Source organism: Micropterus dolomieu, linkage group LG18 (genome assembly GCF_021292245.1).
Source record: "Micropterus dolomieu isolate WLL.071019.BEF.003 ecotype Adirondacks linkage group LG18, ASM2129224v1, whole genome shotgun sequence".
In the NCBI taxonomy this organism is placed as follows: Eukaryota; Metazoa; Chordata; class Actinopteri; order Centrarchiformes; family Centrarchidae; genus Micropterus; species Micropterus dolomieu.
Genome location: NC_060167.1, coordinates 20,164,961 through 20,173,554, shown reverse-complemented (window position 1 = coordinate 20,173,554; position 8,594 = coordinate 20,164,961). Strand labels below are relative to the sequence as shown.

The window sequence follows — 8,594 nt, the reverse complement described above, 5'->3', positions numbered from 1 at the left end:
TTGCCATTTTGTTTAATGACTCCCTCCAATGCAAAAAGAAGTCTTATGGGAATTTTGCTTCTTTTGAATATGTGGCTCTTCAGCTGAATTCCTCTTCTAGAGCTATTTTTCTGAATATCTACAGGCTCCCTAAATACTGTGCAAACTTTTTTGATGACTTTGGTGAACTGCTGTCTATAATCTGTATTGACTTTGACTGTGTGGTTATTGTTGGTGATTTTAACATCCATGTTGACCACCCCTAGGCAAGAGAGACTAAAGAACTGTGTTGTGTTCTTGATAATTATGGACTGACTCAACATGTGACGAAGCCCACGCACAATAAGGGGCACACTTTGGACTTGGTCATCTCCAAGTGTCTGGACATTTCCAAGGTTATGGTGACTGATTTTGCTCTCTCTGATCATTCCTGTGTTTTCTTTGAGAGTGCTATCTGCGTGTACACAAATGTTAAAACAGAGGTGATCACAAAACGGCATATCACTGAAAACACTAGTGAAAAATTTATTGAGGCTTTCTCCTCAACACCCGCCCTCTCAAGGGTCTCCGTCAATGAGCTTGTAGATAATTTCAGTTCTAAAATTACAAATGTTATTGATGCCATTGCACCATCCAAGGTGAAGGTGGTCTCTGGTAAGAGAAGATCTCCATGGAGAAATGCCACGCTGGTTAGAACTCAAAAAAGAGAGTGTCGAAAAGCTGAATGCAGGTGGCGCCATTGCGGAGTGGGAGGACGGGTTGGGCGCTGTATTTGTGACACGTGCCAAACCTGAAGGACATAGAACCAGTGGTGGAGGTGGACAGTGAGGGGGGTTTATGGTAGAGAAAATGGGAGTGGAGAGAGGGAGGGTGCGGGGAGTAAATTTTGTCCCAGCTCTAACCAGGTCTTCCATGTGATCAGTGAAGTCCAACAGGGGGGAGAGGGGAGAAAGTGTGTCTGATCAGCCACAATGATTGAAAACACCTTTTAATTAGAATCTGATTTGTTCTTCAAAACTAAGCACTTGTTTAGCAGAAGTTAAACTATATGCTTGCCAGCTATGAGCAAAATATGAGATTAACAATTACATGTAAAATATATTTTTCTCTCACTTTAGATGAAGAAGTTGGAGGTCACAAGGGAATGGAAACATTTGTCAAGCATCCCGAGTTCCAAAAATTAAACATTGGCTTTGCACTTGATGAAGGTAAATAAATAACTGTTTGCAACATCTCTAAAAGTTAACGAGAATGAACCTGAACACTGACGGCCAATCAGTTACTTAAAAAGAACAAACTGGGGTGAATTATTGAGTTATACTATGATCACGTTTTCTGTTTAGTCGGCAGTCTCTTAAAATTGTCTTGTCAAAACATTCCTGCCAGTAGTATAATTATCACTCTAGATCGTTGTGCAAGGTACAGCGTGTTAAACTGCAGATTTATATAGCAACAACATGTTTGCTTCATGCTACATTACCAGGAAGTCACTGGTGAAATTAGTATTTGGTGTAATGGTCCAACTTACTCTCATATTTTAAGACATTTAATCGGGCATAATCACTTTCTTCTGGATTATTAATACAGACTAAACTAGGGCAAGTTGGTATGACTTTAAGTCCGTACAACCATAATTTGTTGCATTTGCTTTTATAATGATCTTTTTCTTTAAAAAGTAGTTTATTACGGACAAAGGAGAGAGGACAGGAAATGTCGGAGAGAGAGATGCAACAAAGGTCTCAGAACATAGCAGTTCCCTAAATAATAACCTTTTTTTATAGTTTGGGGTCACTTGTGATGTTTGTCGTAATAAATTACAGAATGACCAGTTAAATACTTTACTGTGAGGTGACTGGATGGTTAAACTTTTGCTTACATGTCATTGAGACAAAGTTAACCTGTCTGCATAGTGGTGTTTGATATAAAGCCAGTATTTGATGTTAACTGAAGTGCACAGAGTCAGGGAGAGTATTACCCACTGCACCAAATGACCTTTATTGATTTTTAAAGCCGAAGGCAAATGTTTGCTGAAATTCTGTCCCTGGTTATGAAGGTTCATACTCCCTCAGGTGGTGTAGCTGTTAATCTGTACATCTTCTGTCCTTTGTCCCACAGTTTGTTCTTTTCGTAGTTGCTTTAATGCACTAGACTAATGTTACAAGGGTTTTATTTGTCTGCATGTGCTCTATAGGTCTGGCCAACCCCGGCGAAGCCTTCACTGTGTTTTATGGAGAGAGGAACCCCTGGTGTGAGTATAAAATACATACAGTAAAGGACTTCCGCCATTTCACGAGATTCCAGGCTTTTTGAATCAAGCACAATGACTTCTTCTTTCCAGGGATCACAGTCCACTGCCCAGGCAGTCCAGGTCATGGGTCTAGGTTTGTGGAGAACACAGCTGCTGAGAAGCTGGTAAGTGTCAATTTCGCCTAGCCAGTTACTGTTGAATCATGAAGACTGACTGAAAGACAGTGTCTGTGATAATACTGTATTTTCCTTCTCAGCGCCAAGTCATAAACTCCTTCCTGGACTTCAGAGAGAAGGAGAAACATAGGTGAGATTGACATCTTGATCATTACAAAAGGCATATGGCAAGACAGATGTTCTCATACACACTTTGGAGTAAGTTTGGGGTGATACATTTTAGTGCAGTTATTCTCCAAATGTGAGCTTTAAGGCTCGAGTCCCTACAGGAAGTAACAGTACAAAAGCTCCCCTCTGTGCTGCTTTTCATATAGTAGGTACAAATAAAATGCTGAAAGCGTCTCACAGCAGCTGTAAAATTAACATTTTGACTGTTTTTAATATTCCAACTGTGCAAGAAATGCCCTGAATGTCTTGTGAGTCTGTTTATGGCTGGTTCCTCCAAGAGGAATGCTGCCGAGATGCTTTAATGAACCATGTGTACAGTGAAAACACTGCATTCATGTTCAAAGCTGAAGGATGTAAGCAGCCCTGATTAATTGTCGAAGCAATAATCTGCCACCTGTGCTAAAGCCTATTTAGCAGAATAATGACACTAAAAACACTGACACTCACACAGAGATAGTGACGTTATTGTGCAGGTTGTGTGTTAAACATATGTGGGAATGTTTGCAAATGTTCCACAAATGAAAAAAACTAAACCCTTTTTTTTAAAGACAAATCTTGGCAATTGAAGCTAGTTAGTCTTTTCTAGCACCATGACTAAAGTCTTATCTTGTAATAATGCACGTTAATGCTTTATTTTATGGGTCATTAATTCCATTATAGTTTACATAGGGTTTTTTTTCGTGGAAACTTTCTAGGAAGTAATGAACTTAACAAAACTAAAATACCATTTTAAAAACAATGCCTCTATATTCCCTGTAATTAGTACCAAATAACATAATTCTTACCAAGAAATGATTAGGTAATCATGAACGTGCTAAGAAATTTCATGTATTTGGTTCCTGGCTATTTAAAAGAAATGCTAGATGGCTCATCAGCCATTATGTGTTGTGTTTGTGTCCCAGGGACATGCATGAATGAGCGGAAACAGTGAGCTGCTAATTAGCTCTTTTGTACCATGAATAACACATTTAATGTAGATTTGTCTGATTAAAAGTCAAAGTTTGTGTTGGCCATGCAAAAAATACAATTCAACCACTACTTTACTTTTCATTACAGTGTAATTGCAGTACTACTGCATGTGTCTATTTCAGGCTAAATATCAGTGAGTGTTTCACGCTCGGTGATGTCACCACTGTCAATATGACCATGGTCAAAGGAGGCGTGTCCTACAATGTCATCCCACCTGAAATGGACGTCAGCTTTGACCTAAGAATACCACCAACAGTGAATCTACAGGTGTGTGAGTGTGCGCGTCTGTGTTTGTCTGCGTGATGTTCTCATATAGTCATGCAGACATCTGATCTAAGTGCCGATGTGTCGGTGTGAAAAACTACCTCCAGCTCAGCACTAAACCTCTAAATGATTATTATCTTGCCAGGAGTTTGAAAGACAGATCAAAACGTGGTGTAAAGAAGCAGGAGAAGATGTCACTTATGAATTTGCTCAGGTCAGTGTGCGTATACTCTCACTACTACAGTTCTCTGTTATATTAGTGCCGTTGGTTTGTTTGTTGGTGTTGTCTGATAGGTTAAAATAGCTGCCATCTCTTGCAGAAACATATGAACCAGAATATGACTTCGACGGAGGAGAATGATCCTTGGTGGAGCGCCTTCAGTGCAGCCTGCAAGGCAATGTGAGTACACTGTCCACACTGCAGTGTGTGTGTGTGTGTGTGTGTGTGTGTGTGTGTGTGTGTGTTTAAACATTTTCTTTTGCATGTAAGAGTGCAGATGCAGAGGCGAATCCAAGGCAGTCAGGTATCAGAAGCTGTGTCAAGAAATAACAAATATCATTCTCTGTTGATACTAGCCACTAAATAAAAGCAAAAAAAGCTTTAACCTATTTTTAACCCACATTTATGGCTCCATCTACATCTACACCTACCATTGTATCTAACTCAACACATTTGTAATGAGTTTAGGTTTAAATATCCTCAGTCAGTGTGTGTATGCATTTACTGTTAAGCTTGGCTGAATACAGTTACTGTCTGAACAACAGAAACGGTTTCCAGAACAGACGGGCGTTCCAATACTCAAGAATAAAATCTGTATCTACTGTTTTAGTGGATCATGAAATAAGGATTTTTGTGTCTTCTATTTTTGCTCACACAACCCTTTTAATGCATTCGTTCGAGATTTCACACCTTAGCTGCAAACATTCACACAGCTCCTACAGTCCTCTTCTCGTGTTTAGAAAGAGCTGCATTGTCTGTCCTGTCTTAGTTACTTACCTCAGCATGTGAGGAAGTGCTCCTTAATTTATTTACTACATATTATATATATATATATATATATATATATATATATATATATATATATATATATATATATATATATATATATATATATATATATATAGGAACACTGTACTGAACACCGACTGTAGCACTTTATCCACTGTACTGTAGATGACCAAACACAAAGGTATTATAAATCTATCCTTTTATCTTGAAAACTAAGCCTCATGCCAATATCTCCACTGTAGGAATGTGACTCTGGAAAAGGAGATATTTCCAGCTGCCACAGATAGCCGTTTTATCCGAGCTGTGAGTATAAGAACTGGGTATGATAGCAGGGGCAAAATGGGGGGGGGGGGAAAGTCATCCAATTGACTTTTTTTATTCATGAATTTATCATAATATGTGACATTGTTGGCCAGTAACGGGTTTGTCTGTTGCATCTAGGTGGGAATCCCTGCTATCGGCTTTTCCCCAATGAACAGGACGCCAATCCTGCTGCACGATCACAACGAGTATCTGAATGAGCAAGTCTTCCTGAAAGGCATCAGCGTGTTCGAGAGGATCATCTCCGCTATTGCCAGTGTTCCTGCCGGTCCTGATGAGGCTTAGACAAGTCTTCATTCTTAATCCTCTCTAAAACACATTTCGCTGATGATCTGAATATTTAACTTGAAGAATTTGCGGACATGACCAAAGAATAATAACATGTATATCGTAAGCCAAAACTGAGCACTTAGTCTTTGGTACCGTGGACTTTTTTGTTTTGTTTTTATGATTCTCAGGATAAAGGCGCAGTAAGCTTTGCATTCCTCAGTTCTGCTGCAGTTTATAACTATGTCAGCAGTGTTGATTGAGTGTGCCTGTGTGTATGCAGTCTTAAAGATACATCACCTATTCTTTTTCCATTAGTATGGAAATATCTACTTACTAAAATGTGAAGATGACTTTGATAAACAATCAGACGTCACTCACTCAATGCCACTTTTCAAATTTAGCTTGATTTTAAAACTATAATTACTCAGATATCATTTTATTTAAGAAACTGGACACTTGAATAAATATATTTGTTCATTACTTTCATGGTCACATTTTCTTGTACACAAATTAGAACTCTGTGTCAGATGCCACACGGACGTGCAGTTTAAAACCAATGAATGAGCAGCAGGATTAGAGTGCTGTCACGGCGGAGGATGTCGGCAAAGGCATTTAACCTCCAGACAACCATCTGCTTCAAGGACAGGCGATCACATTTACCAAAACTACATCAATAAAAATGTCCAAACATCATTAAAACTACTGAAACTCAGTGATCACAAAGTGCAGCCCAAAAAAAATGTATGGGTGTCATGATGTCCAGCTACACCACATACGCGCATTTAAGCATTATGTAATGAATGCATTTTGTCTCCGCTGTAATCAATGCGCAAGCCAGGTAGTGTTACACAAAGTGCTGTAAAGGAAGCAAAGAGGCTGAATACAACATAAAATAAATAAAATAATTATCCACGCCACTGACATGGATCTGTGGATGGGAATGTCAGCTTGTGGGTCAACCTCTTTGGTCCTGACACAACAACTATTGTGTGGATTGTCATTAAATTTTGTACAGATAAGACTTTGAACATTATACCTGCTAAACCTCAGCATGTAAACACATCATTATGGGCATGTATTTAGTATAAAGAACCTCTGTGCCTAATTGTAGTTTCACAGATCTGCTCGCATGCCTGTAGTCTCTTTTTGTAATAGTCGAATATCTAATATTTAGAAGAATGATTACTTTATATTGTTAAAACCCAAATAATTGCACTTTGAAATCTATTTGAACCAGACAAAGTGTAAGGTCAATGTCACTTAACCCACCTAGCTTAAAGTGTGTCTTAACAAGAGGTTATTTACATTTATTTCAGAGAATTTTCCTTAACTGATTCAGATATAATGAAGTATTGTTGTGAAATGGAGGCGCAATTGGGGAAATGAAAAATAAAAAATTTCTTTTGATATGTAATGCTGTTTACATGAGGTAAAGGTCGGTCTCATCCACAGTTCAGCTCCCTTTGGAGTTGTCGTCCAATTAACAGTGTAGGGCTCTCCAAGGGGGACTGGCAGGAAGACTGAGCAGTCGATAATTAGCCTTCTCTCTCCCCAGGACACGACAGCAGTATTAACACATGGGGCCGTCAGGGAGACGACTAAAAGCTGAACCCAAATCCTTCCTCCCAGAGGCGGCAGAATAGGTGCAGTCATGAGCTGTTGAGCATCTGAATGCCTGGCTGTGGAAAAAAAACACAGGTGCAGTTTATTACAGAAAAGGTCCGCATCTCACAGTTTCCGGAAAGCTTTTCATGAATTTGGTACAAGTACAAGCAATTCCACTTTAAAATTGCAGCCAGGCCCTTCTATTTTGAGGCCATAGTCATTTCCATGCGTTAATACCTATGGTTAATACTCAAGGAATGAAAATTCCTCGACGGTTGCTCCCTCTCACTCTTGATCAGGGTTCATGATGATCAGATTCAATAACAGTGACTGACACAAGGTGAGGTGGGGATTCAGCCAGGAACACGCAGGCTGTAAATCCTCCAGCTGAGTGGCATTTCTCAGCACTGTGCTCTCCTGCCGTGCAACTACAACTGTCCTCTAGAGGTAATTACAGCCAAACCCTGTTGTAATATCCACAAGAGTCTCCCTTAAGTGGGACTTAAATGTCTGTCAGAGCTTGCAGATCTACGGTCACTATTATGGGGTCAATACATTTTGTTGTCCTGTACATTATTTTTCAGCATTGTTTTTCACGCAGTTTAGATCATATTTTTCAAATACTCTAAAGCAGAAAAAGGTTTTTTGATGAAGATTAAATTTCTGTTGTTAGACAAGCTGTGACTTATTAGGCTACATAGTAGTATAACTGTAAAGGGTTGACAGATGGGAAAGAAGCTCCATCCCCACCTATTTTTGTATAGGAGTGGTAGGCTTAGTCTAATGAGACGATAATAAAATACACTAGTTGAGTGGCTTCAATGGTTAAATGGGCTGTAAAAGAATCAAAACAGGTTAATACCTCCAAGCAGGTGATATAAATTTAACTCTCATGTTGTTTTCTCATTCTTGTTTTAATCTTATACTCCATTTTCCTATATTTTCTTTTTTCTTTCTTTCAGTATGTGTGACATCATTTTGAGGTCTTACATTGCCAGACTTTTCTCCATTCTCTGTTTGTGCGCGACCCTCAGAGCCACTATGTATTAAAGTAATATTACGGTAGTAAGCCAAAGATTTCACTCATATAATGGTATAAGTATTAAATATGCAACTGAATGTTAACTGCCGCTTTCATCACTCCTGCATTTTCTGTAATCTGTATTCACTACTGATGTTTGATTACACAGGCTGGACATGATGCTCTAAAATGTAAAAATATGTAAATATAATAATGTGTAGGCAAAATGGGAAATAGATAACAGACCCTTTAGACACAGGTGTGACGAATGACATTCACAATTCCTCTGTTCCATTTAGGTGTAAAGCCAACCTGCACAACAGGAGTGCTGAGTCTCTGTCACACCTAAATGGAATGCAGCCGTTATTGATGTTATTAGTTACACCTGCGTTTCTCAATTCAAATTGTCTGCTGCGAGAAAGGTTTGTTGATGAAATGCATGCTTGAAAAGAGGAAGGGGGGGCAAAAATAAAAAACAACGATATCACAAGGAAGTGATATAAAGTAAAGAAAGAAATATACTCTTACATCGATTTGATATTTTTATCAATTGGTTTTGTTTTT

General features: G+C 38.8%; 1 protein-coding gene and 1 long non-coding RNA gene across 4 annotated transcripts in view; one reads left to right on the top strand and one right to left on the bottom strand.

Moving 5' to 3' along the window:
- Window positions 1-5,884, top strand: part of LOC123987526 (aminoacylase-1-like) — a 19,913-nt gene extending 14,029 nt beyond the window's left edge. For all 3 annotated transcript variants that reach the window (XM_046076500.1, XM_046076499.1, XM_046076498.1), the window contains 9 exons: window positions 1,098-1,187; window positions 2,171-2,227; window positions 2,318-2,391; window positions 2,484-2,533; window positions 3,663-3,807; window positions 3,950-4,018; window positions 4,125-4,204; window positions 5,056-5,116; window positions 5,255-5,884. In XM_046076500.1, coding sequence (XP_045932456.1) covers window positions 1,098-1,187; window positions 2,171-2,227; window positions 2,318-2,391; window positions 2,484-2,533; window positions 3,663-3,807; window positions 3,950-4,018; window positions 4,125-4,204; window positions 5,056-5,116; window positions 5,255-5,419 — 791 coding nt within the window. In that variant the 3' untranslated portion in view covers window positions 5,420-5,884. The remainder of the gene's footprint in view (window positions 1-1,097; window positions 1,188-2,170; window positions 2,228-2,317; window positions 2,392-2,483; window positions 2,534-3,662; window positions 3,808-3,949; window positions 4,019-4,124; window positions 4,205-5,055; window positions 5,117-5,254) is intronic.
- On the bottom strand, window positions 5,870-8,342 carry LOC123987528. The gene is made up of 2 exons (XR_006829148.1): window positions 8,277-8,342; window positions 5,870-7,083 (listed from the first exon to the last, which is right to left on the bottom strand). It is a non-coding gene; the product is annotated as an uncharacterized LOC123987528 (long non-coding RNA).
- Window positions 8,343-8,594: the final 252 nt, after the last annotated feature.